This window comes from Gastrolobium bilobum, unplaced genomic scaffold (genome assembly GCF_033153095.1).
Source record: "Gastrolobium bilobum isolate Gb01-03AN ecotype WA unplaced genomic scaffold, APGP_CSIRO_Gbil_v1 utg5726, whole genome shotgun sequence".
In the NCBI taxonomy this organism is placed as follows: Eukaryota; Viridiplantae; Streptophyta; class Magnoliopsida; order Fabales; family Fabaceae; genus Gastrolobium; species Gastrolobium bilobum.
This window is the reverse complement of record NW_026896804.1, coordinates 29,422-48,522: the sequence shown is the minus strand read 5'-3', so window position 1 is coordinate 48,522 and position 19,101 is coordinate 29,422. Positions and strand designations below refer to the sequence as shown.

Genomic DNA, 19,101 nt, shown 5'->3' with positions numbered 1-19,101 from the left:
TATATAATCTATTCTCAAATGATATAAATAAGCACGTATCAGATGCAGCCTCCATTTTAGTGATAGAACCAAAGTTTCTACATAATATTAAAGTAAAAAATTATTTAATAAATTTGATTGTAATCCGTTATTAGTAAAAAAGATTACACTATTATCCAATTTTGTTTTAACATCTTTAAAAATTTAAATGTAGTATCTAAGAAGACATACTTTAAAGGGAATTATTTTTCTCATGTTACATAAACAAAATATTATCTCTTACACTCACATTTCTCAAATGGGTCCCACAAGATTTTTTCTTTCTCACCTTTAACTTTTTTTTCTCTCATACTTTTTGTTTGAGCATGAGATAATACTTCTCTTATACAACATAAGAGAAGTATTACCCTACTTTAAATTATGTGATAGGATGCGATAGTAAAAATTTACGCGGACAACATTGAATCCTTATTTAATTGCCATTCGTGAGTCAGTTGGAGGTTGCATGAGACAGCCATCAAGATTGACTTTATATTAGTATAAACACATCTTAGGGAAGTCAAAACATCAAATGGAACTCCTACGGCTACTGCCCCAAGAGCGACCTTATGATTAGGCAAAGAATCAACAATAAAAGGAGGATGACAAATAAAAATTAGGATGGGCCAGCAGCGCAGTAGCTTGGCAAACCACTATATTCACATCCTAAAATGCCCTTATTTCATACATTTTTAGGGTGTAATACAAGATGATAAAATAAAAAAATTAAAAAGAAAAAAAAGTGAAGTTACCATTGACCCAAAAATCGTAAAAGGTACCTCTTCTAATTCCATCTAACAGGATAAAATGCTGCACCTCGAGCATGTAAACCAGGCAAAACTGCTAGAGGTAACAATGATATTGATGTGTATAATAATAATCTTTATATCCTGTGGGTGCCCTGGGGTATCAGTAATTCTTCATAATCACCAACCCAAACCTGCTTCAAATTTTGAATTAGCCCATGTATCAACCGGATACAAGAGATTATAACAACAAAAGATTAAACGATAACAACAGCAACTGCTAATACCTTGTGTTGATTGCCAGCATAAGCGTACTCTACATACAACTGTTTAGGTTCTCCCGGACATGGATCACAAAAACCCATGATGCCTGATTTTTTAACACCTTCATGAAGCTGCATCAACAAATAGGACATTAATTATTTAAAAATAAAAAACGGCAGTCTCAAATTGTAAACCATGTGGATTCCGAAGACGTATGGCAAATCACAAGATGGATTCAACAGTATAATATTAATTTATGCCAAATCTTAGCTATACAAGTTGCACGAAAAAGACGACAACATAAACTTTTACCAGGTAATCATAATCAATTAAATACGATTTTGCTTAATCAGTAAAGGCTCAAAATTCAATATTTAATGCATAAATTAGTTGCTTCTTTCGGCTTACATATTGATACAAATCTTGGAAGAATCTCACCCCAAAAGCTAGCCCGTAAGGTAAAAGTGCCCAAAAACCATATAAACCCCACACCAGACCCTTATATTTCCGATGTGGGACTCAAGTCCCATACCTGGCAATTGGATCATAACATCCCACTATGCTCTGCAACCCTGGCATCCAAGCGGTCTTGCTTTGCGATAATCTTTTACTAGCCCTAGGCGAACACTGCAATACCAACATCACCAGCCGCGCCACTTGATTGCAACTGGAAAACATAGTGGAAGGCTCTAATACCAATTGATACGAACCTTGGAAAAGTCTCATCCCAAAAACTAGCTCATGAGATAAGAGAGCTCAAAGTTCATGTAAACTTCACACCAGACCCTTATGTTTATGATGTGAGACTCAAGTTTGATACCTTACAATTGGATCGTAAAACATGAAAATGAATTCTCTCGAGAGAAACCTCTCGTGCGTTTTGGCTGCTTCCCTGAGCTACAAGCGAATGTTACAAGGCTGACTACTCCTCCAAGATTTCAGAGTAATTTAAGTAATCGCATTGAGCAACAAAAACATATATGTGTACCTAACCATGTCCTTGGACCCTGAATCTCTTTTGATGTAAAACTCAAGGTTCAGAAATTTGGTTTCATTCCAAGAAATTAAACAGAAAAATATCACCCTAACTATAAGTTTCTATTACTTGTCTCCAATCATTCTCTCAAAATCTTAATTTTAAGTTTTTAACCCATCATGCCTGATCAAAGGAGTGTGCTGCATTTTCTTATCCTGTATTTACTGCAATATTATTATTCATGTGGACAAGTAGGCCCAAAAAAATGTTAAAAAATTGTAAAACTTCATAACTAACAAATGTCTATAATACTTTGTGAGAACATGCATTGGGAAAAAGAAAATGAACATACCTTGAGTAGGCCAGAGTCATTAACTAGAAAATTCAGAGGTATTGTAACATCAATGACTTCTGAAGTTGATTCAAAACTTGTTTCACTTGATGAATTCAAGTTGTTCAAAATTATTTGATTTCCATACAGCGCTCTCATAATAACCAGTCCACCTGTTTCTAATTGCCTGTTTCTTTTCCTATTTGCCACATTTTGTTGTAATTTCTGAGCTTTCTCTGCGGCAGCCCTTGCTTCTTGAACCTGCACAAATATTTGCCTCAGTGGGGGAGAGCGGGGTATTATTCAATGGAATTTACCAAAAGAGCAGAGGTTGGGGCATGTCTCCCCCTCAGATGATGTCATTTCTAGAGGTGGAACTATATTATGTACTGGCATTCATCGCAGAGGAAATAAAGGAGACAAATGTTTCCTTTCAAATTCAAAATGCATAGAAACAAACTAATCTTCATGAGTCATGACTCTTGAACTGATTCTGTATCTGAACATTCGACAATCACTATTGAAAACTCCAAGGAGGCATTTGGTGAAATTGAATCCTAATTCCCCAGGTATATTGGAATACTGTAAGATATTTCGATATGAAATATATGCGAACTCAAGGTCCTGTATTTGTATGATAATTGATAATTACAAAGGATTCTCAAATCTAAAAAATGCATTGAACTAGTGATTGGCAGCACATACAATTTTTATCCAACTATAATCTTCTTAGTTGGAGTATACTTGGGTATTTAACACAGCAAGTACCATGGATTCCCTGTTATATGACAAGCATTGGATAATAGAGAAATCTTGGACTGAAAATATATATGACTCCACATAACAAACAAATTGATAAAATCACAAAGAATTCTCTTAGAAATTCCAAATGAATGGTTAAACAAAACAATCTTCTGACTTTCAAACTGATCAGTATATCCATTGGCTGGAACTTAGACTTTTTTTATTTTTTCTTTATTAATTTATTTATTTTGGGAGGGCTGATAAAATCACAAGGTGTGTTATCACTGCCGGGCATTGACAAGAAGCACATCTGAAATTGTTAAAGAGATATGATCAAAGCTATCACACAGCAAAAAAATTTAAGATATTTGACATGAGGGTAATAGTTGCAAATAAGAAACAACAATGATACACAAGAAAAATAGAAGCCAATGCCCCTACTCCTTTAGGCAAATTAATCACCCGTACCTGAACAGAAGTTTTTCCTTCCTTCTCTAGAGCCTTTTGCTTATTCCTTCTAAGGTAATACGGTTTAATAAAAAATTTCTGCAAACCCACAACACAAATATTAGAAGAACAGATGACGGAAATACCACCAAACTGTTCAATAAACCAAAGAACCACCTCTTCCATATTAGCTGAAAAATAAGTAGTTATCTTATTTCTTCCTATAATGTTTATGCACCAGAAATATTGGGTAATAAAAAAGTGATAAATGGTGATCAAGATCTCTGTAACTAATGCTACAGCTATGAAAAGTTTCAGGAAGCATTTTCTTTATATTTTCAAAAAATTTGTCCTGCCTATCCACATGCTCAGCAAGTGGATGTTTAAGTACAAGTCAGAATATAATTATACAGAAAATATCACCCAAAGGAAATACAGCTTTCAAGACTATGCTTTTCCCATATTGCAGTTTTTATGTATGGACATACAGTAACTAGGCAGACAATATAAAAGTAGCAGAAAAAATATTTGATAACTTTGTGAACTGCAAAAAGACACTCATAGTATAGAGAGGGAAATTTATTGGCGTGTACTACAATTAGCTATGTTCTTTGGTGATGACGGTAGAGCACATGATTTTATTCCCAACTAGCACTCCTGCAACTGTTGTACTATTATTTTTTAATTTTTACTTGTTTTTCAAAACTAAACTGTACATATACCATTCTTTACAACCAATTAACTGCTGTCATAAATGTGGTGTTAATTACGTTAAGAACAGTTATTTCATATTTTCATTACAGAACTAAGTATAATGATAGCTAATTTGGAATCACACTCCTCAGCATAAGGCACAAGTACAGGATGCAAATGAGCTAGAATTATTCAGAGACCGAAACAAATTATTTTCCTCTTAACTGACATATTAACAATAAACTGAGTGTAGATATTTATAGGCCTTCACAAAAATAAACAGGCAGAGAGCACTGAGATACTTAAAACTGCTCAAAAAGTTGGTTATCAATGTAAAGTTGATTGAATTCACCTTCAGAACAAAGTAAACAGATGCTGGAACAACGAATGCTCCAGTAGCAAACACAGGGTTCAAATGCCTCGTCAGCAAAATCTGCAATAATTAATAACAGGTTACAAACTCAAGTAAGTGAAACAAGCAAATTTAAATTGCTATATCATCTGCAGTTTTTTATAATAGATATATCATCATAATAGTTTGTCAGCAAGTACAAGCTGTCTCAGGTTAATTACAATACCAAAGTTCACAAAGGCATCTATCACATTAGAAGATTCAAGATCAAAGCCAAGAAGGGATAGTTTTATCCAGATATGTGTTCTTATTTCTATAGGCTATATCTGCTCTCAAGAAAAACTTTATCATAATAAATTGCTTGTCCAAGAAGGCATACTATCCAGGTAGGTCTTCACAGCATCTTAACAATCAACAAGAACATACACTCACAAACCATCTTACATAAAATATTTAAATAAAGGTCAAAGCCCAAAATGTTGTCTATTATCTATCAGGCTAAACATGTAAAGAACAAAGACTGTCCTTACAGGAATAATTAACTTCTGACCCCCACGATAGAGCTCAAATTTCCAGAAAATACCCTGAAAAGGTTAAAGAATGTAAGACAGCATATATAAATAAATAATGAACAAGGAAAAAAAAAAAGAGCAGCATCTTTCATTGTTCTTCAAATTGCTAGCAAATTACAAGGAATCTTTAAGTGAGGATAATACAAGATTACATAATGGAATCTTCTAAAAACAATTCTTTCCACTGGAAGAACTGGAAACCAAGGAACCATTAATGTGACAAAATAAAAATATAATATATAAACATTGGGGAAAATAATTTTTTGGACCATTTCAAATACCTTATAAGTTATAACCAAATAACTTGTTTGGATAATTGAAAATAAGGAAATTGACATGCCACATCAATATCAATATGTGGAATTTTCGAAATCCCACCGGTGTGTCTTTGCTCTTTCTTTTGTACTAGAGGAAAAAAGCTAGGATTTTCCAACCTCTATAGCTTCTCAACCTTCCATGACTTCTCCCACATCAAATCTGTTATAGGTATGCAGATCTCACCTTTAACACCTTTGATTTTGTTGATTTTTTTCTGAACCTTACAATTTTCGATTTAGTTAAATCTCTACATCTTCATCTACCCAAAAATTATTGGTTTTTGGATTTTCTCCTTAGCTTTTTGTTTGGAAGCTGCTGCATTAAAGTTGTATGGTGCAATTCCTTGTGCGAGGCTCTCGGGGATTTCGATTTATGGAGCTGCTGGACGTTTCTTGGAGAGAGTTAGAAATTTTAGAGGGTTCTTGGCTTTCTGTTCCAGCATTATTTAGCCACTGGGTAGAGAGGTGCAAGGGAGAGGGAAACATCTAGGGTAAGTTCTCCATTCCATTTTTCCATTTTTCCTCTCCCAGAATATACAGAATATGGTTCCCATTTCACTGCAGGATGAGCATGTTTTTAATGTCTTTTAGCTGCCCTGATTTAGCGCTTCAGTTTCATTCTTTTAGCTGATGCAAGGTTATAGTGATGAAAATGGAAAATAAAAATTCTGGTACAACCGTGCTAGTTTTTTTTTTTAGTTCAGTGTTAGTGATCCTTGGTGTTTTGTGTGTAGACAGTTTTTGGGCAGGTTCAAATGCAGGTTTGGGGTTGCTAGGTAGAGGCTTGAAAGTTTCTCTTCAAATAGTTCTGGTCTCTGTTTGAATACATGGGTTTTGCTTGTAGTGAATTTAGCTATTCAGTACACTATTGCACTTCATCATTCAACACTTTGTACTCACTCAAGACCCGACCTCATAAGCTCAAGCTCACATGTAATTTTTTTGTCCTTCCTTTGTCTTGTTTGGCGATAGATATCTAAAGTTGGCTTGAATCTCATCTTTCATTTTTCTTTTATGAGTCTTGAATAAATTGTTCCATTTATACAAGATAAATATGAGGAAACGAGAACAAGCAGCTAAAAGTGGAATCATTTCCCATTTAATGCAATTTATTACATCAAATTCTCCCTTGAAACAATATGCCTTGCCTCTGCTATCTGACATGACATGGCTCATGCATCTCACAATTCAAGGGAGCAATTAAGGGCTTATGGTGGCTTGGATGTCTGTTTGAACCTTCTTGAGGATGAGCTTTGGCCTGTGACAGCACAAAGTATGTGTTTTGGATGCAACTTTTGAAAAAGCAAAAGTCAGGGGAAAAAAGCTAAAAAGAAGATTTTTTTTTAAGCCAAGATTTTTGGCTTTTGAAAAAGCCAAAATACTACTTTTAGATAATGATCCAAACGCAAAATAACTTTAGCTTTTGAAAAAAGCAATTTATAATTTACTAAAAAAAGGAATATGTAAAAAAGTCCTTTATTTGAAGCCCATCCAAATGGGCCCTAAATTTTATTGCTGTTTGCTTAGTGCACAACAATGACAATAGGAAGATTAAACAAGCATTGCTGAAAAAGGATGCAATTCAGAAGCTTGTGAAGTTATTCCGGTGCTGTCCAGAGAGGCATTTTGTACCCATATTGGAGCCATTCTTGAAAATCATCCTTTACAGGATTTTAGATCCTTCGTCTTTATTTGTTAAATTAATTATTTGATAAACTACGCCTGCATGGATAGGTTATAAACAAAGGGTTGCAGCACCAAAGTCCCTTTTCCTCTTGTGAAGTTGAATGGGCGTAGGATGGACAAATATTTTACTTGTGTTAGTTAAATTAATGGATTGCAGAGAAAGAACTAGATTCTACCAAAATGCTTATGAGCAACAAATGATATAAAGTCAGATATTTATGCTAGTGTTGAAAACATTTTATACATATCTGCACCTAATACAAGCTTTCATCCTACACCTAAACCACCTTATTTAATCAAAAACAAAAAGATACAAACTATAAACATCAGTAATAAAAATATTTTCTTTTTTCTACCAAAAAGAAATTTGTTTTCTTTAACTGCATTACCTGAATTCCTATTGTATACAACCAGCGCACAGTGCTGAATTTGGATATCTTCCTCCCACCACCAACTTCAATCTCAAGGGAAGAACTACCAAATTAAATGAGCATACAAATTCAAACTCACTGTCAATCAGAAACTAAAATATATGGTGGTTAACTATGCTAATGATCATGCAAAATCAGTATTAGTAGTCACAAAAGATTGAGATTCAACTAAAATTAGCATTATAAAGCCGCAGTTTAAGACAAAGAGTATTAAAAAAATCAGTTTCACATTAAGTGATTCAAAACAATAGTAAAAAAGCAATAGAGCCAGTGCTTTAAAAAATCCAACTGTAAGAGGTCTACACTTGGTCCCAAGTCCTAACCTTCTCCCCCTTTCAAATTAATTATAATCAAGAAGAGAATTTATTTCTTCTTTGGGCATGCGATGGGACGCCACTATTTATACTTTTGCAGTTTGCACAAAAAAAAACACAGGCCTCCCGCACAGAAGACAAAAAAAGAAATGCTGCATAGAATGTCACTATAGGGCTGAGCAACCTCTTGTTTATTCAGTGCTAAGGAGAACTGAAATATGCATCTATTAAGGACTAAATCCCAAGTCAATCTAAGCAAGAAAGCCACAATATAGCATCACTAGAATGACCAAGCCTTTCTCGCAGGGTGAGGTTGGATAGATGGATCAACCAACACCATTGAGCCCTATCAAAAACCAATTTTCAACAAAAATATTAGGTTTGAGGTCTTTTTAATGGTTTCGCCTAAAGTTTTCTTCAGTCTTCCTCTACACCTTTTAAATTTAAATAGTATCAATAAGTTGTAACATCCTACGACCTAAATATTTGTGTTTGTTACACACTAAAACAAGAATTTATCAGAACACATATTTTCATTTGGCAGTGGCATTCAAACATGAATCTACAGCCAAGCCTTACAATTAAATTACTCCCATCTGAAACATAGCTAATACATTTTCTCTTCCAATCTGTAATAGATGAAATAAGTCCGCACCCATATTCCAAAAAAGAAAAGAAAAGAAAGGCATGCTAGTTTCATGTGATACAAGAAAATGGCTTTGCAAATTTGATATATAAGCTATGAAACTAAAATTAATTATCATATAATTCATTGTGAATAAATGACAATAAATTCTTTTTATCTTTGAGAAAATATTCATAAAGACAAAGAGAAGCTAACAATGGAAATAATCAAATAGAAAGTTTGGTTTTTAGCCATGATCAGAATGTACAAATGTGTAGGTTATGAAATACTACCAAAACCTTTGCTAACAATGTCATATAACACTGCAAGCATTTAGCAATCAAAATCAAAGTATGATAGCATGAGATGCTTTTCTATATAAATAAATAAATAAATAAACAGAAGCCGGATAATGACACCCAAGCTAAATTTACACCCAATCAGATTTTGCATACCTCCCAACTCTTCCCGTGATGCAGCCAAGTGATTTAGAAGAAAAGCGATGAGTATAATGAACTGCTGTCTCAAAAGAACTTGTGCCAAACTAAAGGAGTTGAGAAGGAGTTAATTTAGTATTGGAAAAGATGAAAATCTTCAATCGTTTTATAAAAATTAGCAAAATCTAACTAAGACAATGTTTAAAAGATGGAAGCATGTGAGTCTGTGACCTATGATTTATTTATTTTTCTTTTTTCTTTTTTTTGTGGGGGAGAAGAGGAGTTAGAATGATGGATTATACCGGTAAATTTTTTTATATATAAGGTAATAAAATTTTCAGCCCAAATGACTTCATTATACAGAAGACACGTAAGTACCTTGACTTCTCCAGATGCAGATCTTTTCTCATCTTTCTTTTGCCACCCCACAGCTATAGATGATTGTGGTCCCAAGGTAAGCTGTATCTGTAACACAGTTGAGAAGGGAAAGATCACAGATAGAAGATATTCCAAAACTGTTTCATAATTCTCTATGCAATAAAAAGTCCAATTCATCAATTTTATGCTTTAATATGGTCAATAGTTAAATAGCCAATTTTGATGTGATTTGGTTAATTATGGCCAAATTCTAGCATAACTCTACATTTTAAGGGATTTGGGTATCTGAAAAGTAATGAAAATTCTTGTTGATATTCATCTATTTCAAGTTCAAAAAATATGTCCTTGCCAGTTGGAACTTGGAAATGACAGACAGAACATTCCTTTGTTCCCTTGAGCTTTGCAAAATTAAATGATGATAGATTAGTTGCTTATAATATGTAGATCTTGCTTTTCTGAATGAATGTCAGATATAGTGACTGATTATCTTAATATCAACAAATCTCACGGCTAATTAAAAGTAACTGATTTCTTAGTTATTGTTGAGATATATAGTCCCACATTGGTTGTATGTGCAACTAATGTGGAGTTTATAAGGCCTTGGGCACTCCCACTCTTTGAGCTAGCTTTTGGGGTGGTGTATCCCAAGGTTCTTTACAGTTATCATTATGTATATCTTATTTTATTACATGACTAGCACATCCATACAACATGTCCGCGCCATGCTATGCACAATTACTCATCTTGGTTCCCCGTTATATGATCTACTACATCCCAAGTTTGTATGCATTAGCACTGGTTATCAAGTCATTCAAGAGAAAGAATGATTCGAGGTAGAGAGTAGCATACATGTCCACTTGCTGTTTCTGACAGTTGGCGGGTCCATAAATTAGAAAGATTCAAGGAACCATCTCTCAAAGACATTGCTACGCCCATTGTTGCCGCTGAGTGTGATGATAGAGCACTGGAATATGACGATCGAGAAACATATAAAGCATCATTAAACCTGGCATAAGAACACTGTTCAAATTGATTTACATAAAGCAAATTACCCACCGAGATGTTTGCACCCCAATTAGTGCACGTAAACCAGCTGAAGCCACAAATTCTATTGACGAGACTTCTGACATTTCATGCCTAAATAAAGCAGTAGCAGCTCCACCACCTTCCTTTCCATCAACTGCTAAATTGCCACTAATTGTAACAGCATTACGCTTTGATAACTGAGACTGAATTTCGCTTGTCATAGCCATTCTGATACTCAGAAACATATACATGAAGAGTCAGATGAAATAATAAAGATGAGCAACTGATATTTCACTGTCAGGAAGGTGTTTGTATAAATAGAGTTAAGAATATAAGGCGTGATATCTTCTTGTGGATTTCCATTTTTGAGCAAGGTCTAGGGAAGTCCAATGAAGGGTCAAACCCATTGTGATATAAGAACTGAACATGTGACCTCCAGATCACATGGCAACAACACTAACAGTTGTGCAAAAGGCTCTCCTTCTTCAGCAATATACAATTAAAAAAAATAAAAAAAATAAAATTATTTATTTTATTTTCAAATTGACACTCAGGGGGACAGAAATAAGAGAAAAACCAATGAACAGAGCAATACCCTCTGAAGAGGCCATGACCATTTAGACAGTGTGGCAAAGACATATTGACCAGAATTGTACCAGAGGATCGAAAATGTGACGCCATTTTTTCCCGTTCCTTCATCCTCTTCAGTCTCTCCAGCTCTGCCTTGATCTCTTCAGCTTTATCCAGCCTTGGACCAAGTTCCAAACCAGAGGTCAACCCTTCCATGCCATAGATATCATATATTTGCCTTTTATTTGGATCTGACAAAATCTCATACGCTTCACATATGCGTTGAAAGTTCTCCGTTGCAATATCTTTCATCTGATTGAAGAAACCAAAACAAGTTAATAAATCGCAAACAAGAAGGAAACAGCACAGAGAGAGAATGAGGCATACATGAGGAGCTTGGTATTTATCAGGGTGATAGACTTGTGCCCATTGACGATAAGCTCTGCGGATTTCTTCATCGGAAGCTTCCGGGGACAAATTCAAGAGTGCGTAGAGTTCTCTGTTATCTTGTGCTTCATTATGTTCCTCCATTGGCGGTGCCCACTGAAGGAAATTTTGGAACCCAAGAGGTTAGGGTTTTGCAGGGAATGGAAAGGAAAGGGTTTAAGGGGTTTTTTGCTTACGTCACCAAATTGGTCCAAATCAAACATCAATCGGCAAAGTGCAAACTACAAAAATCTCCACTCTCTTCCTTGCAGCGTCAACGTGTTAGAAAAGAAAATGAGTAGAAAATAAAATTATAAATGAAATGACAAAATTGCCTGTGCATCGCAGGAAAGGATGGAAGAAGAAGAGAAGACCCAAAATTATGCTTTTCTCTATCTTGGGGTTGTTATAGTCCATTTAAGCCCAAGGATGGCTTGGGCTTAAGATATTCGCTGCTAGTTGCCACAAAAAAAATATGGGATAAGAAGTCATGCAGAAAAATTAGGCCATGTTTATTCAGTAAGAAAAATCATAATGGAATTGAAAACTAATTAATTTGTACTATATTAAATTCTAAACTTTAGATTTTAAATATTACCTTGTTAAGTAACAATGGTAAATGTTAAAGTTATTATTTTTATATTTTATTTATTTATTATGTTTACCACTTTCGTATTTTAAAAATAACTATCATTAATATACTTTGGCATCCATTATCAATTTATCATCGTTAAGAATGTAAATAAGTCATACTTCAGTCTAATATTTTAAGTAAATTTTGTTATTCCGAAGCAAAGTAAATTATAAACTTAATTGACTTAATTTATTTTTAAAAAAGTAAAAGATTTGATATGCCTGCATGCTAGCTGCTTGAGCATGTAAATTTTATTAAGCCTTCGAATTTTTAAGCCAGCTTTTTATGTCCTAAAAAATAAATAAAATTAACTGTAATATTATTTTTTTTATTTACAAGTTTACTGCCAATTTGATGTACTCTTGGAAACGATAGTACAATATCCACGGATGAGTGCTTTTACTTAAATTTTAGTAAAACATATTCCTATTTTTTCATCCTTTTCTTTTTTGTATAAAAGCTGAAAGAACAAACTAAAGAGCTCTAATTACACGGGGCCAAGCAACACCCCTAAAATCATTCCCCAAAAACCCCAAACAACCTTGGGGAGGGTTCTCTAACAGAACAGTTTCCCAATTCAACGAGTGGGAATACCCAGCAAGCCAGTCCGCAACACTGTTGCCCTCTCTGAAAGTGTGCTCAAAGTGAATCTGCCACTCCAACTCCTTCATCTTGCTTATCTTCTTGACTAGACCTGCATGAGGATGGCTTGACCCACACCCATTGCTAATCATATCCAGGGATACTCGGGAATCACTCTCAATAATCACCCTTCTGTAGCCATTATCCCAGGTAATCTGCATCCCCAATCGTATACCCCATAATTCCGCTTGAACAGAACTCCCAGCCCCCAGGTTCTTAGCAAAACCCAATAGCCAATGACCAGCCTCATCCCTTAGAATTCCTCCACACCCACTCTTTCGATTCCCCTCCATAGTAGACCCATCAGTGTTCAGTTTGATCCAACCCACTGGCGGAGGAGACCAGTGAACAAGAGTCTCCACACGGTGACCATGCTGTAAACCAGAAACTGTATACAGCTTTTTTGCATCTAGAAAATTCGATAAAAAAGTACGAATTGATCTAGCAATGTCATCTATACTATTGTTTGTATGTTCAAAAACAAAACTATTTCTATCCCTCCAAATAAACCAACAAATAATTCCAAATAAAGTGCTATCCTCTAAACCTCCCAATAAGCTAAGTTTGGGGGTAATGTTAGATACCAGCCAAGAGCGAAGAGGCAAGCTATTGAAAGTATCCCAGTTTCCACTGCTAATAAATTTCCTCCATAGTGCCTGAGACCATAGACAATCTCGCATCACATGAATGCAACTTTCCGGGTGAGATCTGCACTTGGGGCAAGTACTTACATCAGTCATATGTCTCTGGTATCTTTTTTGGTTCGTGAGCAAACTTTCCCCAAGCAATAACCAAAGGAAAGTCTTGATTCTAGGTGGTCCATCCCATTGCCAAACTGAATTCCATTGTGGGTGTGCCTGGGGGTTCTCATCTACACACAGATTACCAAAGGCCATTTTAATCGAGAATTTTCCATCAGGAGAGGCTTCCCATATCACCTTGTCCACACCATCACCCGGTTGAGGTGGACATATGCCTGCCATGCAATTTAGAGCTTCTGTGGTTATGAAATTCCTGAATTCTTGCCATTTCCATTCGCCACTCTGATCTACCATTTGAGCAACCACTACATCCTGGGATTCTAAGGGTATAGTTTGAGTAGTGTGGTCTTGTAATGGTCCAATACTCAACCATTTATCCCTCCAAAACAGACTATCAGCACCATTGCCTAACAAATTTTTTGACCCTTCGCAAACTTGGGGCCAAACCCGAGTCAGACCCAGCCAAAGATTAGAGCAGGTGCTCCTCTTTTTGATCATAGGCATATGGCTATCTTCCACTTTGTACTTATTTCTCAGAACCTGTGACCAAAGCTCATTTCTATGCGTGAGAATTCCATGCCCAATTTTCATGAGGCATGCTTTGTTGGTTAATCTAAGACTTCTGATCCCAAGTCCACCCTCCTCTTTTGTCTTACAAACAGTACTCCAAGGAACCGCATGAGCCTTCTTGGTTTCTTGATTAGAACCCCACACGAAACCCCTCATTTTTTCCCACCTCATCACACGTACCAAGAGGAAGCAGGGATGTTTGCATGGAATAGGTGGGTAGTGCAGCCAGAACGGACTTAGTGAGGACAATCCTGCCTGCCAAAGAAAGTGATTTAGCCTTCCACGCACTCAGTTTCCTGTTGGTCTTATCAATGATGTACCTAAAAGTACTCTTATTGACTCTCTTATGAAGGATCGGAATCCCTAGATATTTTCCCAAGTCAGCAGTAGGGGTGAACTGCAAGGTTTGACACAACTCTTCTCTCTTAACATGATTCACATTTCTAGAGAAGAAACACCTCGTCTTGCTATTGCTGATTTATTGCCCAGAAGCCTTACAAAAATGGCTCAAAATATTCGAGACCAGACTAGCTTGATTTGCAGAAGCTTCTGTAAATAAAAGGAGGTCATCTGCAAAAAAATAGATGTGAGATAGGTGGCCCTTTCTTTCCCATTTTAATCGGTCTCCATTGCTTCTGATTCATAGCAGCATTGATGAGTTGCCCAAGTCTCTCTATACACAATACAAAGAGGTATGGGGAGAGAGGATCTCCTTGTCTGATGCCTCTAGATGGTATGAAATCCTCTGTTTGGGCTCCATTCCACAGCAGGTTCATGGACGATGATCTAACGCAAGCCATGATAAGATCCACCATGGAAGTAGGTAGGCCAGCTACTTGGAGTGTTTCCTTGAGGAATTCCCAACTAACTCTGTCATACGCTTTTTCCAGGTCAACCTTAATTGCCATCCTGCCCTTCTGTCCTTTTTTGACCCTCATGGAGTGAAAGATCTCCTGACTAATCACTATATTATCCGAAGCATGACGGCCTTGAATAAAGCTACACTGATTTGGCATAATTAGCTCCCTCATGAGATGCTTCAGCCGCGAAGCAATAATCTTTGTAACCACCTTATAAATGACGTTGCATAAACTAATAGGCCGGAACTGACTTATAGCTTCCGGGCTCTCAGATTTGGGTATCAAGCAAATTAACGTTTGGTTAATTCCCGCAACTTTCGTAGGTTATCTGAAAATATCCTTTATGAACTGAACCACTGAATTGCTCACTGTTTCCCATTGGGACTGAAGGAAGACAGCATGTAAGCCATCCACCCCTGGGGCTTTGAAAGGATGCATGCCAAACACAGTGTTTTTAATTTCAGAGAAAGTGGGGGCAACATCAAAGTTCCTCCAAGAAAAATCATCCAGAACCGGGAACATACCCCAATACACAGGTGTGGCAGATTCTGGGCCTCTTCAGAATACAGGTTCTTAAAGTAACTGATGGCTAGGGCCTTTAGTTCCTCCGGATCCTCCACCCAAGTCCCTACATCATTTTTCCAAAGCTGTCACCTTATTTCTCCTGGTTCGGGCAACCGTGGCCGAATGAAAGAAACGCGAGTTCCTATCCCCAAAAGCCAACCAATTGCATCTTGAACGTTGGAACCAGGTCAGCTCTTCTTGGATAAAAATAGAGTTCAAATCCTGCCAAATTTCCCTATGCAGCCTGTCAAGAGTTTCACTTGGACCCCTACAGAGTTGCTCCTCGATCCCTTTCAGCCTTCGTTGTAGGTGATACTTCTTTCTCTGATCTCTCTTAAAACAATTCTGGTGCCACAAAGATGCTTCCTGCTGAAATTTGGTTTTTGCAGGGACCCAAGCAGAATTATTTTGCCAACAATCCTTCACAACTCCTCCAAACCTTTCATCTGTCAACCAAGCAGCAAGGAACCGAAATGGTTTTTGGCCCCTAGCTATATCAGCAGAAGAATCATCTCGAATAAGAATGGGCCTGTGATCTGATCCATTAAACAAGAGGTGCATAATGGATCTATTAGGGAACTCCAAATGCCAAGCTTCATTCACTACCAACCTGTCAATTCTTTCTTGGAGGCCTCCCCTTTTCCACGTAAATTTAGGACCAGAGAAACCCACATCAAGGAGGCTGCAGTCACTGAGGCAAGAGGAGAATTCATCAGCATTCCCTGCACAAAAGCCTGAACCTCCCTGTTTTTCCCCTTCTTCGAGCAAGACATTAAAATCTCCCATAACAGCCCATTTGTCTACACCTACCGAATTAAGTCTCTTAAGATTGTCCCATAAAGTTCTTCTTTCAATCCTCTGGGGACTCCCATAGACAAAAGTAAAGTACTCTTCCTTGCCAGCACCTAGCCAAGTCAGCTTGGAATGAACAAATTGGTGATTTTCCTCCAAAATGCTAATAGTAGTGGTGTTTTTATTCCATAGAAGCCAAATGCCTCCGGAGAATCCCTCAGCTTCCCTTCTGAAAGAGTCATCAAAGCCCAACTTCCTAACAATACTGTCAGCTCTCTTACCACTAATTCTAGTTTCTAGTAAAGCTAGAACTTGAATTTTATTTTGATAGACTAAATCCTTAATAAGAGAAGAGAATCCCTTTTTCCCTGCTCCTCTACAGTTCCAAGTGCACACAATCATCAAAAGGAAATGATTGCAGTCTAGGATCAACCCACATGCCCAACTAACCTGCAACATGTGGTCTTCTCTCTCCATCAACATTGGTTATATCGTCCAAAGCCATGGCCACTCTGCCCTCTGAGTGCATAGCTTTCCCTCTCCCACTCTCATCAACAGCAGCTCTAGACAACTCTGGACTTGGATTAACTTCGGGTCCTGGGTCCACCTGCACTTGAACACTGCCTCCTGGCCCCACAAACAAGTCCTTCTTTGGCATAGAAACAACCTCCTGAGACTTCCATTTACTGTTAGCTCTACTGACAAGGATTGCTTCCCTAACCGGAGACTGGAGTGACAACCCCTTAGAATGATCACCAGAAGTTGATGGGGAGTATAACTGTTTCTCTGGAGTCAAAACAGCATTAACGGGCACCTGAATTGGGCTATTCTTCTCCAAACCACCCTTTCTCCTTCTAGCATCAGAGTTCCTTCTTGATTGTCCAGACTCGGCAACAACTTTGGCATTTGTCCTTCGGGTCTCCTTTGCCCCTTCCTCCCCCAGTGATTCAAATCGAGATCCAGATCCCTTGTTTTTCTGTCCCTGCCCATCATGAGCACCTCTGGTATTTCCTTTACCTCCACTTTGCTCCTTGTTTTTAGGAGATGCAGCTGCCCTCTTATTATTGCGTCTCTGCACAGTCATCCAAGTGCCAAACCTGTCTTCCTCTTGGCTCTTGGCCACCTCGCCAGCAATTGGGCTTTCACCATGACAATGTTCAGGTTGGGCTCCATGTGGGTTCTCCCCTGTATTCACCTCAACTTGCTTGTTGATCACAGGATTAAGCGAGCAAACATCCTTCCGATGGCCGTATTGCCCACAAAGGAAACAGATGAGATGCAATCCTCCGTATCCTATGTATAATTGTCGTTGCCCGATCCTAAATTTGGATAACAAACTCTTGCTTAAATTAACTTCAACGCAGATCCGGGCAAATCTACCTCTATCAGTCACCTCTTCGTGACTCCCTAGACCCCCTGTCCTCAGAGAGCTTTCATCAATGCGTAGGGTTCGTCCCACCATATTCCTCATTCTCCAAAGGTCCTTGAAAGTGTAGAATTCCCGCGGCACACCTGGAATACGAATCCATACCGCCAGTTTCCTGACCTTTTCATCATGTGGATCAAAATTTGGCCTCCATCGTTGGACAATGAGATAGTGGTCAGCCACTATCCAAGGTCCCTGTTGCTGAATGAAGAGGTAATCTTGAGTCTTCTCAAATTCCACCAAGTAGTGGTCATTTTCCAGGTCCAGGACCTTGTACTCACCTTCGAGATTCCATAGCCTGTGTATGCGGTTCCAGAGGAACTTCGCTCCAAGGCGTTTTCCCATAAGCTTCCCTATCAGAGCATTTCGCCATCGTTTACACTGTTCAAGTTTTTCCAATACGTCAAACTGAAAGTAGGGGTTCAAGGGGTCATCCTCCCCTGTTTGCTCGTATGCCTTCATGGCTTCTTTCTCCTCCTCCTCATCCCGTCGGCACTGGGCCAGCCAGTCCTCATCTTCGTTCCCCTGAGCTCCGTCCCACACACCATTCACCTGAATCAGCTTGTCTTTGTATGAGATCAGTCCGCGGGGGTCCCTGCGAGCTGCTTCTCCCATCATCTCCATGCCATCGGTCTCAGGGTGTGAACCCCCTTCACCCGCTTCGGTCTCCATTGCGCCCACAATCGGAGATCCTTCGAGCATTTCCTGATCCACCAGAACTAACCCCTTGGCCTTCTTCGATTCTCTGGTAATACTTCTGTCCCCGTCCGTGGTGGGGGGTCTTCCCCCTTTTTCCACCATGAAAAGATCGTCAAAACCTAGCAGAGATGCAAAAAGAAAAATCACGCGCCCACACATCTTTTCTAACTATACATATTCACTGATAATTTTATGATGAGTGTAGGTTGATTGAAAATAATATTTTAACCAATGAGTTCAACCTTTTGTGAAGTCCAACTCTCTATGAAACTACCCTTCCGCTATGTATAATGAGAATGATTTTAATTTGTAAACTTTAAATAAGTGTAATGATTTTAATGCAAGATTTATTTGTAAACAAACATTGGAAGTGTTCCTGTTCTAGAGAAAATGGAAAATTTTATTTTGTTACTGTCTGAAGCACTTCATTTGGGTTTGTTTTTCTTTTCTCTTCTGATTTATTGAGAAGGCCTCTTTGCTCTGAAATCATGAGCAGAAAATTAAACTAAATTGCCTTTTGACTGTTGTTTCTATCTATCTCCATTTTGCCAATTATTTTTCTTGTGAGTGACTCAAGTATGTTTATGTACCTTTTAGTTTTCCTTGGTACTATTCATATATGTACTTTTGCTTCTATTACGATTTAACGCCAAAGTGTATGTATGCATTATATATTAGGATTAATGATGGCGATGTTCATCATAACATAAAAGTCAACTTGTTTGAGTATAATTATTTAATTCTAAAAATAATTATGGTTTTTAATAAAATATGAGGATGGGTGATATCAAGAGGTATAC

The 19,101-nt window shown here is 37.5% G+C and overlaps 2 protein-coding genes across 2 annotated transcripts; both read right to left on the bottom strand.

Annotated features, from left to right (window-relative positions):
• Positions 1-538: 538 nt before the first annotated feature.
• Positions 539-11,654, bottom strand: LOC133302112 (chaperone protein dnaJ 13). The gene is made up of 13 exons (XM_061501852.1): positions 11,315-11,654; positions 10,953-11,239; positions 10,388-10,585; positions 10,181-10,295; positions 9,332-9,418; positions 8,972-9,060; positions 7,536-7,620; positions 5,102-5,155; positions 4,572-4,652; positions 3,548-3,625; positions 2,357-2,596; positions 1,052-1,159; positions 539-958 (listed from the first exon to the last, which is right to left on the bottom strand). The coding sequence occupies exons 1-13, from the start codon at positions 11,456-11,458 to the stop codon at positions 902-904; spliced, it is 1,623 nt and encodes a 540-aa protein (XP_061357836.1). The 5' UTR covers positions 11,459-11,654; the 3' UTR covers positions 539-901.
• A 3,799-nt stretch (positions 11,655-15,453) lies between these two features.
• On the bottom strand, positions 15,454-18,460 carry LOC133302072 (uncharacterized). The gene is made up of 2 exons (XM_061501794.1): positions 16,627-18,460; positions 15,454-16,544 (listed from the first exon to the last, which is right to left on the bottom strand). Exons 1-2 carry the CDS (start codon positions 18,458-18,460, stop codon positions 15,454-15,456), a joined length of 2,925 nt encoding a protein of 974 aa, XP_061357778.1.
• Between the last annotated feature and the right edge of the window lie 641 nt (positions 18,461-19,101).